The sequence below is a fragment of the Magallana gigas genome, chromosome 1 (assembly GCF_963853765.1).
Source record: "Magallana gigas chromosome 1, xbMagGiga1.1, whole genome shotgun sequence".
In the NCBI taxonomy this organism is placed as follows: domain Eukaryota; kingdom Metazoa; phylum Mollusca; class Bivalvia; order Ostreida; family Ostreidae; genus Magallana; species Magallana gigas.
Window position 1 is genome coordinate 51936695 of NC_088853.1, and position 19820 is coordinate 51956514.

Below are 19820 nucleotides of genomic sequence, written 5' to 3' on the forward strand. Positions count from 1 at the left end.
GCCCCCCCCCCCCTCCCCACCCCCAAACAAACAAACAAACAAACAAAACAAATCACAGAAAAAAAACTAACCAATAATTACAAAAGACCCCCTTCCAAGAATTAAACCCACTACAATCAAATATGTAATAAGGATGAGGTATAAATATGCATCAGTTAACTTAATACCGACGACAACGACAATGCAAGTTTAAAATATTCTTTCGCGGCTATGTTAAGGCTGTCCGAAGCTAAATATATATCGAAAAATGATACTATTCTAATTATCAAAAAATACTTTAACCGAGCGAGTTTTTTTATACGTTTATTACATATATGAACAGTGACATCCAACACTATATTTGATATATTTTTGTGACGTCATATATTTTTCTTAAGCACGTGACGGGTGTATTCTAACACGGTAAATAATCTATAAAAATCGCATCGGCACAAGTGAATAATGACATTAAATCAAAAATATTTTTATGAAAAATCCTTCGATAAGTAATGTGTTTTGCAGTTCTTGCTGGGGGTTCATATAAATATTTTGTTTATTTGAAATATTGTCAAAACATTTCGCACTGCCATCGAAATTAGGCACATGTTTACCTTCTAGGCTCGATTTACACAAAATCAGGTCAATCAGTAGGTTTCCCCCAGCAAGATTCATATTGGTACTTATTTTCTCTCCCGATTTCACGTAAAATATACTAAGAGTATTTTTATCTTTCACTTGTGGCAAGCCGTTTTTTATATGCATATACATATCACCATTCATTAGATTACACGTAGCAGGGGGAGTCTCAAAACCATTAGTTTATGAATAATTATTTACCTATTACGAAGTTTTAAAACTGTTGATTTTTTTATACTCCATATCGGTGATATTGAATTTAGTATCACTAGCATTTACAACAGTGTCTATGTAAAGGAATGAAGCGGTTTCATTATGCACAATGAATATCACTTATTACGTTACGATACATTCCCTAAGAACGATCGAAAGGAATGCAGATCGTGACGTCAAAGTTAACTATGACGTCATATCTTATGAAGTACAGACAAGTGACTTGCTGAAATCGCTGTGAAATTAATCGGGCAGCCTTAACATAGCCGCGTTGTCCTAGGGAATGGGGTTAGGACCGTAGGTACACTTCTATTTATTTTTTATTTCAATGGCAAAGCGATCTTCTTAAATTTTGCCCTTTTTGCTGTGTCAAAATATTTGTTTCAAGAGTTTGGAATGGGGGGGGGGGGGGGGGGGGGAGAGGCTTTACTTTGTTAAGCATTCTTGATTTCCTCAATGTTGATCTCTCTCTCTCTCTCTCTCTCTCTCTCTTTCTCTCTCTCTCAACATAAACATGTTCAATCCCTCTATATCCATCTCCCGTCATCTCCTTCCCTCTTTCTAAGTGAATGATAAAAACTTTTTAAAATACTTACTGGTTAAAAAGGTGCCTGCCACGTTTGAGACTTTAACACATCCTCACTGAAATCGTCGTGATAATTCAAAGTGTCATATCGTCATAATAAAAAAAATCTAAATATACAATGCATCAGCACAAAACTGCCTTGAGAACATCTTGACTATAGCTGTATAACATATATACATAATAAGAGACTAAAAAGATCGAACATTTATGCATTATTGATAAGCTAGACCATCTGTGGTACTACACACACATATTATAACATCTCCTTCTTCACAGCCTTTATCCATGGATGTCGTGAATCAATAATCTTGAATGCCTCATCAAATGATCATACAGATAGGTAACTAGACGTTTATTTCAGTGAATGCAGAGACCTTTCATCTTCGGAGAATCGTGTCCATGTCCTATAGGTGTATTATTTAATGATCACACAACATGGCGTGTGTTCATTTTAATTTATACTTTAATTTATTTTATATTTATAAGAGATCAAGCAATCTCAACACGAATATCAAATATACATACATGACTATCATATACGATAACATTAACTTTTATAAACAATTATCACATAATGCGCGCGGATCTATAGTGAGATCATGCGGGAGAGTGCCCCCCCCCCCCCCCCCCCCCACCCCCGGTTATTAAAATCAAGATCAAGTAGTAACATTGCCTAAAACAAGTCTCGTAAGAGCATTTATAATTTTCAAGCCAGTAAAATTACCAAGGTATGATATGTTTACATGCAAAATGTTTTCCGGAAAAAATTGGTTTGAACGAAATTTTCTCGGAAATATGAAATTTACTCAAATCATTTTAGCATTTTCCTTTCAAAATCAATTTCCAGTTTGAGTGAACGCTCCCGGCACGTTTTTGATTCGGAAAAATACCACAAAAAAGCATGTCACAGGCTCCAAAGCAAACTCAGGTTTGTTTAATGCTTAACACTTTGTACTTTATCCAATCTTTTGCAGCTTGACTAATGCTATCATGTTTTAAAACAACTTTGTAGTCAAAATTCATCATAGTTAACGTGACACCGTCTTTCATCTCTTATGTACTTTCCTTTTGTAGCAAGGAGGAGACAAAGATAAAGAAAAGAAGAAGAAGGAAACGATTTTAGACCTCGCTAAATACCTCGACAAGACGATCAGAGTGAAGTTTAGTGGTGGAAGAGAAGGTTGGTACTCATCTGATAATGTAAACAGTGGATGTTTTCTTTTGATCAGAAGACAGAAGTATTTTCCTTCTAAGTTTTTTTTCTTGGCAGCCATCTTGAAGACCAAGCCTGTACATTTTCCTCTTTGAACAATCATTTTCAAATAAAATTGGACAGAAATATAAGGGGAGTGGGGGCTTAAGATCGTTATGGATTTAGATCGACTTGATATTTGGATTCACTCCTTGACCAAATATCGTGGAAAAATTGCTTGCCACAGTCAGAATAGTTGTAAAAGAAACACCCCCATACTTGCAGCTCAAACATTTTTTTTTAAGTGAATAAAACTTGCATTTCTTACACTTTAATTTTGATTCCTCTACAATTATATGGCTGTTATATTTTCCCTCATCAGCCTTGGGAAGTTGTCAAGCTTTCAAAGGATTTTTAGTGAACTCATTTGTTTTTAAAGTATAAAAAATGTGGCTTTATTTTATTTCACAGTCAAAATGTAAACTGGAAACAATTTAATCTGATTCTTCTTTGGATAATGGTAGCGATGAGAGCATTGAACAAAATTTTGTTCAAGCTCTTACAGAGACGAACAGATATTTTAAAACAAAATATTTGAGTTTACATTTGCCTGTTTATTCTTTGAAAAATAAAAATTGATGTCACTCGGTAAAATTCCTTTAAAAAACAAATCTTTGGAGTCAATGGTACATATTGCGTTAGTAGTATTTTTAACTTAGGTGCAAGTTTTCAACTGAAATTAACTTGTGTGATTTTTTTCCATGGACGTTTTCTTGTAAATAAAAGTACTTTAAGAAGGTAACAGAAAAGAATGTTTTTTGTTATAATCATGCTAATCAAAAACACATATTTATTTTCAAAGGAAGCAAAACCCAAACATCAATCTTGAATTTATTTAATTTAGAGCATTTTCAATTTTATTTATAGTATTCTGAGCTTGTTCATTTATTATTGACAGCTGCTGGTGTGTTGAAGGGTTATGACCCTTTGTTGAATCTGGTACTGGATGACACAACAGAATACCTCAGGGGTGAGTACATAACTATTGATTCTTTTTGTCACGTGCAATTTGTTTGGCCTAAATTGTCTTTATATCGATTAACAGCTCACTTTTCGACTTGTGTGAAAAAAACCCAACTTAATATTTCTTTTTGCTCATAGACGATTTATTGTCTTGTTATGATAAAAACAAATCCAAATAATATGAAAAATGGTCTTACCTGCTACATTAAATGGTTGTAAATGGTCTTATCAAGCATTTCTTACTCGTGAATAACAAAGTTAAACTTTAATGACTTGCCTTAATTTAAACATAAGATCTCTCTCTCTCTCTCTCTCTCTCTCTCTCTCTCTCTCTCTCTCTCTCTCTGGGTCTCTCTTTCTCTCTCACATATATTTGAATTGTTTATACAATAATTATGCTCAATCTTTGGTTTTTCTTTAAGAATTGCCTACAAACATTAAAAAAACCATAAATCCATAAATGGAAACTTTGATACCTTGTACAAACTCTCAAATCCAGCAGAATATTAAATACACTAATCGATCAAAATTTGTTCTCCATTTAAATTCATTTCACTTCTTGCCTAATCTTAAGATTTAGATGATCTAGATGATCTATACCAAAGTTTGGTGATTTAAAAAACATAATTTTGGTACTTCCCCTGTTTTTCTGAATTTGGATCAAATTATTGAGCATGTATCGTATTACATTTTCATGTGTATTCTTTGTTATTATCGATATTGTTTTCCTCAGATCAGAATAGTCCTTGTAAAAATGTACGAACTGAGACTGAAAACTTAGATTGTGATTTTAAGAATTTTACATGAGATTTGACTGTTTTCAGGCCCCCGGGCCATTCATCTTAGACAAGCTCATGTTTGATCTCGCTCTCACTTTTACCAATGGAACATATAGTTGAAAAGTGAGACTGAGATCAAGTGGGAGCTCATCTAAGTTTTATGGCCCCAGAGCCAGATACAGACAACAAGTGTAAATGGAGCAATGGTTTCTGGGATTTGTTGAATAAAATTTCTTTCCTCTATTTTGATCCATATAAACTAACAGAGAATCAATGAATTCTGGGATTTTTTTGATCACAAGTTTTCAATTTTATCAGATCCACTGGACCCACATAATCTAATTAAGAACCAGGACTTCTGGAATTCGTTGCTTCAAATTCTATCTTCTAAATCTTTTTTTTTCCAGATCCAGACGATCCCTACAAACTGACTGAGGACACAAGAACTCTGGGATTGGTTGTGTGTAGAGGAACCTCTGTAGTCCTCATTTGTCCAGCTGACGGAATGGAAGCCATTGCCAACCCTTTCGTTCAACAAGAGTGATGGGAAAGTGAAAGTAAAAGGAGTTCAAGGACAAGTTGTTTTCAGTTTTGTACAATCTTGGCAGCAAACGTTGAGATGATGACATTGTGAAAAATTAATATGAAGTGTAAATATTGTCATCAAACTCTTGTCATAAAGTTAACCTTTCTTTTATTCTATGCTGTTGGGAGACATACATGTACAGTAAGAAAAGGGTTATTTTGTCAGGTTATTTTTTTTCAATTTTTCAAGACACAGCATAAAAGAATAAAAAGTTTTCAGATCACACAGTGACAAAATCGGTTTCTATATGAAGGCCAAATACACGCGCCCAAATTATTCACAATTTTTTTTTTGTCCATCAATGTAACACTTTACATTATGACTGTGTAATTTGTGTGAATTTAGTTGGTGCGCATTGTCTCTTCTTATCTATACTCATTGTTTTCACAGTGCTTTACGTATGTTGAAAAAAGTACAGGCAAAAGATAATTCTCACAAAATCAACAAACAAATAGTACTGATGTTACATTGATCATTTGATGTTACATATATGTCATCTTTCCTTGGTTTCTACACCCGTCAAGTTGAGACTGTTTGATTTTGAGGTGGTATGGGACATTTGTCAATATTAATGTTGATTAAAGTACACTATTTTTTAAGTACTTTCTCCGGTTTAGAATTTTCATTTTTTACAATATTGCACCAAACAAAATGTTTTAAAATTTTTTTGAAAAGGTTAAAATTTTTAAAATGCCCGAGGGGGAATCGAACTCATGACTTTCAGATTCGTAGTGAAACCTCTAACCCACTGTGCTAATCTGTTAGGTGACAATTATAGGAAAAGAAACTATTTGTAAAATTACACATGGTTTTGTTGTTTATTTCCGATAAATAGTACGTCACAACGTGGAAGTGTCCCATACCACCTTAATAACTTGGTACATGTACTATGAAGGTTTCTAATTTGAAGGGAAATATGTATTAATTTTATTAATTTATTAAAATTTTAGCAATGGGTCATTTTAGTCATTAAATGGCACAAAAAATTTGATGGCACACGAGACAACATTTAGCAGCTGATCAATTAACAAAAAAGTTAAAATGTCTGCTTGTTAACAGGAAAGACCTTGTTTTCTTGCAACCAACTATTGTTTTGAGCAAATGTTTGTTTGTTGGACGGTATAACACACGTAATACTGTGGTTTCATTAATATTTAAGAGTGTCAATTTTCATGGATGAAGGGAAAATCACAGTTTCAAGGATACGTAAATTCGTGTGCAAAGGCCCTATCAATACAAAATATTAGTAGAAATTGCAGTTCTATGAATATTTTAATTTTAAGGATAAACTTAACAACGAAATCAACAAAAATTGGTATTCAACGAATATTGATGAAACCACAGTATACCATTTTCTCCTCTCTTAGCTCAATAGGTTCCTAGAACACGTGAAGTATATTTCATAAACTGGACACTTATAACTGTACTTTAAGAAAACAAAGGTAAATGTAAAGCAAATTGAATTAAATGTGGAAACCAAATTTAGTTGTCTTTGATTCTCCGTGGTGATGTTACATGATTGTGTAACCAACTAACCATCACTTTTCATCAAAATATATTCAAGAAATTTGTTGTACATGTATTAACGCTCTATCAAACTTTTCAGTGTTTTTTCGGATAAACAAAAAAGATCCCTAATAAAGATCGAAAAATGGGAGAGGTAATCCATTGAGGCAGGAATGAGAAAGAATAAGCCATAAATGTACTTGAATACTATTCATCCTAATTGATATTGCTTTATGTCTCCCATAAAAAAAAACTCGTTTTAAAATTGAACTTATAATATTTCTCTTTGTTTTTAAGGTGTTAGAGAAAATTTTAATCATGTATAAATATAAAAATAGTGAACTACATATGTTAAGTACGCGAGACCAAATATGTCCATTTTTTTCATGTACCAATATTTGTTGTACTGTATTTCATTTCGACGTAATAAATAAAACAAGATCCATTTTATTTCCCTTTTTACTTTTGTCAGTAAATAAGACAGTGTTCATAAAAAGAAAATTCCATTGAACAAAACTAAAAAATGAAAATTAAAAATATACTAGTATATATAAAAAAAAAACATATGCAGCACATTACTGGATTTTTCTGCGGGGTACTAGTATTTTCAAAATGTTCAGATATCATCGAGTAATCACCCTACCCCTAAAAATAATTCCTATAAAACTATCTCGTTAACATTATCCAAGTTATCTGATCATAAATCCTATATTGAAATTAACATAATTATCTGTACCTGCAATAAAATCCAGTTCCGATAATTGAAAGTAATAAAGTTTTAATATTCAAAATTGAAATTAAAAAAAGAAACCAAACATGCACAGCTATGTATTGAACAAAAATATTATAGACAATTTATTTATTTTAACAATTATTTCGACAAACTACAGATATTTAATGCTAGAACATGAAAAAAAAATAAAGTGAACATAGTATGAGCATTATGAATTTTATATATCAACTCAAGATAAAATACCCAGTGCAAGAAATAGAGTTGAATTTATAATAATCTGTACATGAAACGAAAACAGTGAAATAAAAAATATTGCTATAACGATTAGCAAGTAGAACAAAAATGTAAAAATAGTGTATCTGTAGAAAAAAACACATCAAATGAGAACATTGTTATAATAAAAACGTTTATAGTTTGTTAAAAATTATTTGGATATCATTGAGTAATACCACCACTCCCACCCCCTAAAAATAATTCCTATAAAACTCTTTCGTCAACATCATCCAAGTTATCTGATCATAAATCATGTATTGAAATTAACATAAATATTTGTACCTGCATTAAAATCCAGTTGAATTTCTGATTATTAAAAGAAACAAAATTTAGTCTACATAACATGATCATTATAAATTTAATGTTAAATGTACATACATGTATATCAACGTAAGAAAAATACCCAGTGCAAGAAATAGAGTTGATTTTAAAATAATCTGTACATGAAACAAAAACAAAGTTTTATTGAAATAAAAAAAAATGACTATAACAATTGGCAAGTAGAAAAAAAAAATGTAAAAATAGTGAATCTGTAGAAAAACACTCTTCAAATGAGAATATCATTATAATAAAAACGTTTATAGCTTGACAAAAATTGATCTATAATTTGAATACAAAGTCGGAAGTGTGTATAAATTTCCATTGCATATTCATTGCATTGATGACTTGACATGAGCTCAGATTTAATACAGAACGAACAACTGATTTATCATTATTATACATAATACTGCGGTATGAGATCCGTGTCCCCACCCACCCCACCTCCATTACTTTGTTAAAATGGAAGTAAGATACTACAGCACCTAAATACTGACATCATAATGGTGTGTTTCCAATTTTTTATGTCTTTCTACACAATTTAGCATTTAAAAAAATGCTTTATCATCGCTTCTTTTAAACAATTATCATTATAACTCCATTCTTTACAAATCTGCACCTTTCAAATTAAATGAGAAACATGATATATCCTTTTCTACCGTAAATAACGGTGAAATTGTAAATTTTAACATAAAAAAAAATGCGTTTGAATTTGAAAATTAATTTGAACTATTCTGACACTTTCATTTTTTAAATATTTTTTTTCAACATCTTTTTTATTATTTATATTTTGAAAAAAAAAATAAAGTTATATGGAAGTATAGAGATACATGTACATTTGGTAGCGGCTGCTTCCATCTTAAAATCTTTTTCGTGGTTTAAGGGGGGACATACTGTTATATTGATATGTACCTCCCCGGGTACAATATATGCTGCATGCTATAGTGACATGTCTCTTATTGGTTACAATATATGCTTTCCGATTCATTTTGGTTGTAGTCCAAAACAGTACGGTATATCATCTCGTATTCCTCCTGTGAGAGGGAAACAAATATAATAAAAAGTGAAAAGGGAAACGAATTTGGGAAATTCTAGAAGTCACATATTATAGTATATTGAAATGTTAGAATCAAATTCTTAGTAAGCTACGATTGTGGATAATTTTGAAAAACTATCAAGGTATAGATGTTTGAAAAGAATGTATATTGATTTGAAAATAATATATACGTTAAAATGCAAAATATGATGTTTCCAAATCATTGATTTGTACCATTTATAAGAAAGCCAAATGATTACATTACTGTAATACTTTGTAATTTTTTTTCATTTAATTCTTGTAATAACACACCCGATCCCTTTTCTAATATACAGAGAGTATTATATTATCGGACGTTCTAGTATCCTCGTTGTCACCCACACGTAAATCAAACGTCCACCTTCTCTGACTATCAATTCTGTAGCATTTTTCTCCCCTTTCTCAGAAAAACGTTCATTGACTTAAAAAGTTTGGAGCCCCCATCTGCCACATACCAATCCTTGGCTTGGAAATTTGGATTATACATTCCCCCTTCCCAAGCACAATTTATTTATTCCCTTACAAAACAAGACTAGTCCTTCTTACTTTCTTTCTGATCACACCAATCACTGACGTTCAAATCTGGAGTAATCTCCCCCAAACGACAACCTTCCCCCAGGAGAAGTTATTATTCACTTTACAAAACACACACTTACCCGACTTACGAGGTGGAGAAACATAATCATTTTTCCTTTCCCAAACCCACCCATTTGACTTTTAAACTGATAAAAAAATGTTGCAACATACCCTCTCTTACCCATTCCAAATACATGTTGGACACCTTTTGAAAGAAAACTTACAAATTTGGCACAAAACTCCGGTCGTCTGATCTGCAGCTGTCTGACGGCGGTGAATACGTCCACTCTGTCATCCATGTTCATCTGTTGGATGACGTTATGGACGGCGACAAACAATCCGCAAAGGGAGGCACCGTCACTGGTAATGAAAAGAAAACTTATGAGAGAGATAGAGAGAGAGAGAAAGAGTGTGTCATCATCTTATGATATGTGAAATGTTTTAGAATTAACACAATCCTAATTTGCCTGGGCTAAAAGAAAACATCTTTCAAAAATGCCTATTTCGAAAATAAAGGACAATAGATTTCATTAAAAAACTATTTCAGTGAATGCTCCACAGGGATATGGGAATGAAGCAAAAAGAAGTTAGATCTTATCACAATGGCTTTGCATCATGTTTTACCTGCTTAAAATGGTAATTGGGTTTTTGGTTTCTAAATTAAGAACTGCCGAAACAAGACTCCGAAGCTGGGACGTGTCAACAGAGGACTTTCCTGAACAATGTATTTCAGCATCTGGTTCAATAACCGTCACAGTATGATCTTCATCCTTAAAAATTGTAAGAATCATGACTGTCTTTTCATATTGAATATTTTGTTCATTACTGTTAATAAATAGATATTTATCACTGTCATTGATGAAACAAAAGAATTTGAAAAAAAAATCTTATTACAATTTTGCTTTTACACTCAAATTGCTAAAATAAATGGACATTAAATACGCTCTTCATACATACTCCCTCTTTATGTATTTGGATCACGTGAGAGGTGATATCAGTATGTGATTTTGATTGATGAGTAACAGAGTATGGTGGAATCTTCAGGGAAGAAGATACTGCAGGGAACCATGCATGACTCTAAAACAAAAAAAAATTAAAGAAATAAGCCACGTGTCACATTTTATGCACTTATGATCTTTTGTTTTTTTTATGGGAGCAATACATAAAAAAAAATACGAAATTTCAAAAAAAAAAAAAACAAAAACAAAAAAACCCAGTGGCTTTAATACCATGAAAATTACATTTATTAGTACATGTTTATCTATTTCAATTTTCATCTAAACATTTACACATCTGTGAATGCAACAAAAAAAGTGAAAACCAACAAATAAAATAATATAAACCATGTTATGTAGTTTTGTAGAATTTAACCTCATTGAAAAGAGTTTAAATCGCAGGAGTATGCTTTTTAAAACATAACTTTACATAGCTATAAAATATACCGATTCTATGTATCGCAGTGGTTGCAGAGAAACGACTGTATCTGATTCATGGTCATTTAGCAAGCGCAAAAGGTCTACAGCGTCCTCTGGTGCTGGATATTTCGTCACAATAAAACCCTGTGAGTTGGTAAATGACTACAAGCAGAGTTCATGGTAATGTCAGTGAAGCAATCAAGGTACATGAACAACAATATGTAAACTCTAGTTTTATAAATTTGACTTTTGACATTAACACTCAACCACAGATAAAAAGAACAAATATGTTATTTTCTACTGGTAAAATGACAAAATTACTAAACCCGGATGAGAATGTTTAAAAAAAATAAAAGTAACAGATGTTATTCTGATAAGAATGTTTTGAACACTTTACCGACACGGTAATAGCATTGATGTAACTGCCTCGTTTTGGAATACCAGTGGACAGATGCAGACTGTATTTGTCAACTGTAAATGAACAAATTACACGAAACAATTGGTTCATCAATCTACATGAAAACACGAACATTAACAATTAGAAGGGAATCTTAAACCATTTTTCATCTGAACAATGACAACGTTGCAGTTTCATGATTATTAATAAAACTTAGTACCTTATCTGAGAAACTCGTACTTACGAGGCAGAATTTCACCAGCCTGCTTGTCTGCTATAGAATTTATGGCAAATTTGTAGTCATCCTTTGTATAATTTGGCCGAATTTTTGACAGAAGCTGAAAAGTAATTGAAGATGAATATAACTACAATATCATCACATAAGGTACAATCGTTACAACATTTTCTTTACATGGTATTTAAGTACTAAAACCTCCGTTTGATGTTTACAAAATCCATTTACAAAGAATTTTTTAAACCTACCCTTTAAATACCACACTTAATGTTGCGATAGATCTAAAACTGTATGATACAATTTTACGCATTATTTGTTATTACTGGTTTTTTTTTAAATTTATGAACACTTTTAGCGTAAGCGAAGTCTTGAAATTTCTATTAGTAATACTTATTTTCAGAAGTTTAAACTGTCAAAGATGCATGTAACTGAACTTAGATAGGATAAGTTTATTTTATTTTGGTCATCAATATATTTACAGAATAGAAAAGAGTTAATCAAGCATGAACAGGTGTCAACTGTGTTCGATTCTGTATTGTTCTCATGCAACTGGGATTATTTGTTTAACATTATTTCAATCATATTATTTGTTTATGAATCCTATTAATTTAAAACTAGACTTCATTTAACATGACGGGTAAACAAAGTATAGTTTTGAACATAGTTTGCATCATACAAGTGTCTAACAAACCTGGAATTCTTTGCGAGCTGGATTTTGATTGGCTGGAATATTCGTTCCCGCTTTATTTGCTTTACTAGAAAATTCCGCCATACTGTCCGCCTTAATGGGTGCTTTAAAAATTTCGTTTAAAGCAAGAAAAATAGTGATGTATTGTTCCTGAATAAAAAGAAATGTATATACATCAGTGTAGTCAGTGTAACAACCCTTCATTAGTTATATGAGTATATTAATCAGTATCTTTCACTAGGCGGGGACTAACACTAACCTGTGTTCAGTTGTTTTGAAACATTTCAAGAAATCTGTGTATTTTGTTTAGTAAATCAATAACATTTGATCATAAAGGACTATATTGGAATTAGCTGCAGGACTGTAGCTCCCGGTCTGAAAAAATTCGGATGGACGACCTGGAAGCTACAGTGCATCCCATAGTAAAAAAACTGCAATTTACGGCGCACAAAAAAGTGCGCTAGGTTTGGACTGATTAATCTCATTTACGATCACATTCTGTACAAAGATTTAATCCCAAAAAATTCCTCGGACAATTTACTAAAGATATTGTCACTTCACTTGCCTCTGATATTCTTTGAAACAACATCCCCAGCCCTGTAAATTAAAGTGGTGCAAGTTTGTTTACATTTAAAAATGGCGACTCTCGATCTCGACGTAAATTAACATACTTCATTTTCAGAGGTCGGTTATCATGTTTAAGAGAAAGTCTGAGGCAAGTAAAGTGACGATAGGAGTAGTAAATTTGCTGAAGAATTTAATGGTTCTAATTATTTTTACAGAATTTGTGTGAAAATAAGGTTAATAAGTCCAAAACTAGCGCATTTTTTTGTGCGCCGTAAATTGCAGTTTTTTACTATGGGAGGCACTGTAGCTCCCAGGTCGTCCATCCGAATTTTTTCAGACCGGGAGCTACAGTCCTGCAGCTATATTGGAATATGTTATAAATTATCATTTGCGTACAACACTGAAAATAAGTACTTGAATTTATCACGTGCTCAAGCAGATAGAAACAATTTTTTTTTTACATTTAGCACATTTTTGTATCTGCTTCTCCGTCTTCTACATGTATATTTAATAACCTCCGTCTCCCCTACTTCTACATGTACATGCATACTTAATTACCTTAACAGACAATTTCATTAACAAATCAAATCTGATACGAAACAATGAGTTTGAGATGAAACTTAAAAAATACAACAAAATGCAGTACCCCTCAAAAATATCTAAGATAATTTAACTTGATTAAATTCCAGACTTACGTATGTTTGCACCATAGAAACTCTGTTCTGTCTCATTTTCGCTACAAATTCAGCCACGTTTACTATTCCCTTTCCCTTGCCCATCTGAAACAGGGCGTCTAAAGCAATGTAGGTCCCCGTTCGTCCTACACCAGCGCTAAGTAAAAAAAGTATATTAAAAAGGGCAAAAGCAAGTAGCAGTCCGCTTATGGATTATTCATAATCATATATATCGTTGATACTTATGATTTATAACGTCAAGCATTACAAACCAAAGCACTGCCATTCAGTCAACTGAATGTTAATTAGAAGGTCTAAAAAGTTGACTAAATTCCTATGTCATTCAGTCACTGTTTAGCTACATTTCAGTCAAACCTATATTTGACTAAAAGGCAGAGCTTCACCCTGTGTATATAGTTTACATACCTTACATAGTGATCCAAAGGCTATGGATATTTTTTATTTAAATTTTACCATAGGAATTACATGTTACATGAATTTTCCAGTGGCCAGTGGCAGATACCCCCCCCCCCCCACCGGCCTCAACTAAGTTTGCGCATGTTTATTTGAAAGAAAGCCTTGTTGGTTTTTAGTAATAGTTTTGTTTACCTGCAATGTACGGTTGTGGGACCTTGACTATTGTTGGCTGATGTATTCATGACGTGGCTATGGAATGATAGCAAACCCAGCGGCTCTGGAACTCCGTGATCCGGCCAGGCAGTGTAGTGATATTGTGTTACTACACGTGTGTTCTTAAGCTTAAGAGTATACTCACATTTAAGTCAATATATTGTCTTTAATTAAATAGATTCATACTGCAATCATCTCATTGGTTAAAAAAACCCTAAAACAATGAACTATTGAAACAAAACGAGGAACGTATTGGAAAAATTTAATGTAACTTCATTATTGTTGTTTATCATTATTTTCTTAAACAGTAAAAGATGCAATGAAGCCATTATGATTCTCAATACTGTTTATGAGAAAATGCAAATAACATAGGAGAAGTCTGGTGTTATCTTTATGTTTGAAACTGAGTGCTTTTGGAAAATGTTACCGAGATGAAACCCCCAGCCTCCTTATAAAAAGAAATACATGTAAAAACGAGCAAACATTTAAAGTAAAAAAAAAAAAATAAAAATGAGGAAAAATTATGAATATATACTTCTTTGTTGTACACGGAGAGTTGGCGGGTAGTGTAAAATGCATATTCCTTCTCCTCCAAAAGCGTAACCAGCACTGGTCCATACGTCGCTGGCTTGTCTTTGTCGGGCCAATACTTACTGCATTTGAGCTGAAAAGTAAAATAAGATATGTAATGTTTATGAAATTTGGAGTTGTTTAGCAATATATCCCTAAATGGGGAATACAATGAAAGGGTAATAAATACACACACGCAAAACAAAAACTGTTAATCAAGTTTTATTCGCGTGCGAGAAATTTTTGCGAGATTTGCGAGAGCCTCTTCGTCGCGAATATTTCTCGCCGCGAACTAGTCTTTGACTTATGGGTGCTTTATCAAAACGAGTGTGGATAAAGAAAGGTCACGAAAAGTAATCGTCGCGAACCAGTTTATCGACGGCAAATCGCGAAATATAGTCGTCACGAATAAAAGCTGGTTTACAGTAATAATGGTTGATCGTAAACACACATTCTTTTAAAACATAAACAATATACAAATACAACAATATAACACATACCCATGATCACCGATAAATAAATTAAAGAAAAGAATATCATAATTCTACAGTTATTTTGATTAAACAAAGGACCCTGACATATCAAAACTTTTAATTAACTTATCCTTTCCGTTAACGCCTAGTCCCTTTTTTTTAGCTGTATATCTGACTTTAAGATGTGTTCCCAAACATGAAATGTGTCACACTCTCCGCATTTTTTTTTGTATGAAGGCGCCACAAATAAACAAACCTTTTCACCCTCTTTGAGGTTTGTCACCATGACGATGGTAGTCACACGTTCTTGCCAGATCATACGCCAAAAGTCCCCAAGTGTGTTTGGTTTCGGTCCTTCAAAACAAGAACAATACTAATACTGATTAAAACCATTCTTAATGTTACAGGAACTTTAAAATTGTATCATATCGTTTTTAAGATGTTTCCATCTAGTTACATGTAAAAAGTTTTAATTGTCATTCATGGATTGATATCTTGGATTGTATAAGGATATACAACAAAAAAGCAATATATTCTGTATGTTAAATACATTGTAACAGTATACCTTTTGAAAACGTATATCATAATATGCGTTTCATAGATTGTGTAAGGAAATTATGTACTAGCACGTAGAACCCTAATGTTTTAAAACATTTATAGCTTTTTCGTATAAAAGATCGTAAGCTTTTTTTTCACCTTCATGTTCATATATAAGTACTCTATTTATTTCTGTTCTACATGATTAATCCGACATAAACTTTAAAATTGCTGAACATGCGAAATAAATGCTCTTTGACGAAATCAATACCATTTATATAAAACCATGGCCAAAATTTACTACACATTGCTCTTACTTTTGCCTACTTTCAAAGAACTCCTCCAAAGTTTTTTTAGTATACATTACCTTGAGCAGCGATGTATTCCTTTTTCCGATTTGGACCCTTAAAAGAAATCAAAAGTACAAAGTAAAAACAAAACCGAAAAAAACGCAGTACACTTTTGGGGACTGTGATTGTTTTCAGAGTGGAGATAATTTTTTTCACAGTCATTACACGTAGTTTTAATTTTTTGAAAATAAATAGGATTGGAAAAGGCTTGCAATGTAGAATACACAACGATATCTATTTTTTGTGTAGAAGATACAGCACAATTCCTGTGAAATATTTATAACAGTTCATAGGTTCTGTAACCGATGGTACAAAACTAAGAAATTGGTGAAATACTTTTATAAACATATACATGTATGTTTGTTTAAATCTGTTAAAACACAATTGTTAATGATTAAAAAAGTCCATGTTATGGCTATTTTTATAAGTCACAGATGATCTACATTTATTAAAAAACTGCATTTCAAGGTCGTTTAATAAACACATGCTTAAAATACAAGTACCCAGCGTAAAATCATAATAAAATAAAATAAAGTTAAAAAAAACCAACAACACCAGCAACAACTAAAAAAAATGTGTAAAAGACCAAGTTCAGGCGAGGTTTGATTTGAATAATCTCTATGTAATTAGTAGGATATACAATTCATGTAATCAGCGCACGGTAACGTTCAAAATATGACGTCAAGATGACGCACGTCCAGCTGATAGAAATACCCAAATTTAAAATCACGCTGGGTTTCTTGTGCTTTTCACCTTAAAAACTAAAACAGCACTATATTACTTGTATTAATTGTATCCCATATGTTCAAATATGTTCGAGAATCATAAACTAGTTCTCAGGAGGTTTCATTTTTTAAAGCTTTTTATTCTATGTACCAAATATTTACAGATATTATATATAATTTCTTTCGGGCTGGCTGATGTCCAATATACAGTTACCACCACAATCACAAAATGTTTTTCGCACCATGTAATTTTTGCCCCATGTAACATTCGCCCTTTTACACTTGCAAACAATTTTGAATTAGCTGGACACAGTTGTGTTTAAATAAAAAGAATCGAGACAGTCGACAATAAATCGAGTTTTTTATTAGCCCGCTGACAACGTGGTCGAAATGGGCGAAAATAAAATGGGGGTAGTGTACCGTATTACTAACCTCTATGTAATTCGCATGGATATAATCTGATTTTTCACCGCCTTGGGTGTCTAGTACAACTCGGGAATGGTCATCTAAAACAATATGTATTTTTTATCTCTTGTAATGCATAACCTTTTTAATGAAAAATGAAAAAAACCCATGTAAACTATGTTCACTGGTGTGAATTGATGCTTAAAATAACATTTAACAATCAATCTAAAATTTGAAATTTTATGAAATGGCGATAAATGGTCAATTACATACAATTCAAAAGATCATGCAATATAAACTTACAAGGAAAAGTTGTTTTATATCTATTCTTAGGAACATTTTCAGGTTTCTTTCCAAATTCACATGTGTGTAGTTCACCACTTGGAAGAGCCTAAAATACAATTTTTATCTAGAATTCTTTTTATCACAAATAACAAGAATTTTTGGGTCAATCATTTATTAAGCTTTAAGCCAAACCTCATGTCAAGTTAAAAACAATTGTCCCTCCCCAATGCTGTTTTATGTTAGTGTACTTAAAAAAATAAATACAGAAGTCATCGAAAATGTTTTTGGGGTGACAGATTTATGTCACTCCCTCTTAATTTTGAATCATCTCTTATCTTAATATTGACACCATTTATTAATGGCTCGTAAACATTAAAGGAATCATTCAATTCATTAAATGAATGAAAAAGGATACAAAACAGTCTCAGTTTACTTTTGCATTCTTAAGCTGCAAGATGAGACCAGAATAAAGTACAGTGTTTCAATTTTTAAAGTATCTCCGCATTAACGTTACAAATGTAGTAAAAGCGGTGAGTAGTTTTCAAAAAAAAATTCTTTGATAAAAGAGTTCTGCTTCAAAAGACACATCTTAGCAATCTTTCAACATTAAAAAGATATTTGCCTTGATGCCGTCTTACTATTTCTCAAAGACTTAGCAACGTTTTTTCCATTCAATGGGTTCTTTTATAACACATTCTGTGATAGACGGTTTTCTTTGACCCTTACCGCATATTCCTTTCGGAAACCTTCGTTGTCGTTCTTTCCCTTCTCAGCAATAGCAGCTTCAAGCTTATCAATAGCTATATCGGGCGTCGTCTTGGTTACGTTAAAATATTCGGGATCCTCGACTATCATCCCATTCATACCTTCGTTCAAAGGTGTTGTTTCAATGGCTGGGCGACCATTGCTTGAACCTTGAGTACTTATTTTCGAGTTACCCTGTCCTGTAAGTTTCATCTCATCATCCCTTCGATTGTTGTTCAGCGCTTTGAAATATTATGTTGAATATTTACAAAATGATATGTTACACCACCCCCCCCCCCCCCCAAATTTCGTTAAACTCATATAATAATTCACGTCTGCATTTTAATATACACTTTCCTTTCCTAGAAATTAAAAATTACTATTTAATAGAGAAACGAACCTCCAAGAAATGCATTATTATACTTACGTTGGCCGTGTGGACTAGACTTTCGATACCTGAACAGAAAAAAAATTGTATAACGCAATCTTAACATAACCACCACACCTTTTGAGCCATCATTTTTTATATACATGTATAAACATACTGGTAGTTTATCTGAATATACAATATTTCCAAATAGCATTTTAAAAAATAATAATTTAGATAAAACATTTTTAAAAATTTTTATTTGTTAAACTATTTAAAGCCAAGAATAACCAATGTTTGGAATGAATATACAAGAACATTGGTTATTATTTCAATATGCACAAGAAACATTAATTTTACAAACCCATTTTAAATAATTGTGTAAGTTTGGGTTAAATTTCAAATTTTTAAGTAACATTTAATTAATTTTATACTTGTTTAAATATCATGTACAAACAGTATCTACTTCGTTCAAAATAACGTTTTAATTCATAATGCTGTATACCTTCTTACGATGACAAACACGAGAACAGAAGCAATGAGTAAGATTAGCAATCCGACCCCTACACCAACAAATGAGGCGTTGTTCTCAGAATCACTTGTCTGTGTTGCAATCTATCACAAAATAAAACGGTATATAGGTTTTTGTTTTATTCACCTAATTATAGGCTAAAACTCTGCCATACAGTAAACTCGAACTAAGTAAAAGGTCTGGTGGAGAGGTGACTGAACTGCTAAGTTGCTGTAAACCTACTATATTTCGCGTGCAAGACATTTTCTGGAGGTTTGCGAGAGCTTCATCGTCGCGAATATTTCTCACGGCGAATCAGACCGTGTCGTCTGATTGTTATAAAAACACAAATCTGGATAAAGAATTGTCGAAATCTTTAGTTGTCGCAAACCAGTTTTTCTCCGGTAAATTGCGAAATAATGTAATCGTGAATAAAATTTGGTTTACAGTTTGCCATTCAGTCATCTTTGAGGTATATTTCAGTCACTTTAAAGGAGGCTAGATGGTCGTGGCCATTTTAAGGCTATATATACCTCTTTTAGACAAAGAGCTATGTACAAAGGTATAAAAATTGTTCAAATTTTAATGATAAAATTATTCTTTATTCAACAATACATTATGGCCAAAAACACCATATTTAAACGTTTAAGGCTGATCTGATCGTTAATTCGTTCCTCATCCAGCCTCCTTAAAGTGTCTGAATGGTAAAGCTTTACCTCGTGATTCTCCTTAACTTCGCACACCTGGTATATAAATCCCAATGAATTTAAAA

The 19820-nt window shown here is 32.4% G+C and overlaps 2 protein-coding genes across 8 annotated transcripts in view; one reads left to right on the forward strand and one right to left on the reverse strand.

Annotated features, from left to right (window-relative positions):
* The first annotated feature begins 2222 nt into the window (after positions 1-2222).
* LOC105334675 (U6 snRNA-associated Sm-like protein LSm7) lies at positions 2223-6475 on the forward strand. Its single transcript, XM_011438220.4, has 4 exons — positions 2223-2342; positions 2489-2594; positions 3565-3636; positions 4816-6475. Exons 1-4 carry the CDS (start codon positions 2316-2318, stop codon positions 4950-4952), a joined length of 342 nt encoding a protein of 113 aa, XP_011436522.1. The 5' UTR covers positions 2223-2315; the 3' UTR covers positions 4953-6475.
* A 466-nt stretch (positions 6476-6941) lies between these two features.
* Positions 6942-19820, reverse strand: part of LOC136271142 (uncharacterized) — a 53624-nt gene continuing 40745 nt past the window's right edge. For all 7 annotated transcript variants that reach the window (XM_066070511.1, XM_066070536.1, XM_066070529.1 and 4 more), the window contains 18 exons: positions 19043-19152; positions 18598-18626; positions 18153-18412; positions 17445-17532; positions 17169-17242; positions 16029-16065; positions 15381-15478; positions 14617-14745; positions 14061-14209; positions 13473-13608; positions 12214-12360; positions 11532-11625; positions 11288-11361; positions 10918-11052; positions 10433-10552; positions 10100-10245; positions 9700-9835; positions 6942-8858 (listed from right to left, as the gene is read on the reverse strand). In XM_066070511.1, the coding sequence (XP_065926583.1) occupies positions 8781-8858; positions 9700-9835; positions 10100-10245; positions 10433-10552; positions 10918-11052; positions 11288-11361; positions 11532-11625; positions 12214-12360; positions 13473-13608; positions 14061-14209; positions 14617-14745; positions 15381-15478; positions 16029-16065; positions 17169-17242; positions 17445-17532; positions 18153-18412; positions 18598-18626; positions 19043-19152 (2040 nt within the window). In that variant the 3' untranslated portion in view covers positions 6942-8780. The remainder of the gene's footprint in view (positions 8859-9699; positions 9836-10099; positions 10246-10432; positions 10553-10917; positions 11053-11287; positions 11362-11531; positions 11626-12213; positions 12361-13472; positions 13609-14060; positions 14210-14616; positions 14746-15380; positions 15479-16028; positions 16066-17168; positions 17243-17444; positions 17533-18152; positions 18413-18597; positions 18627-19042; positions 19153-19820) is intronic.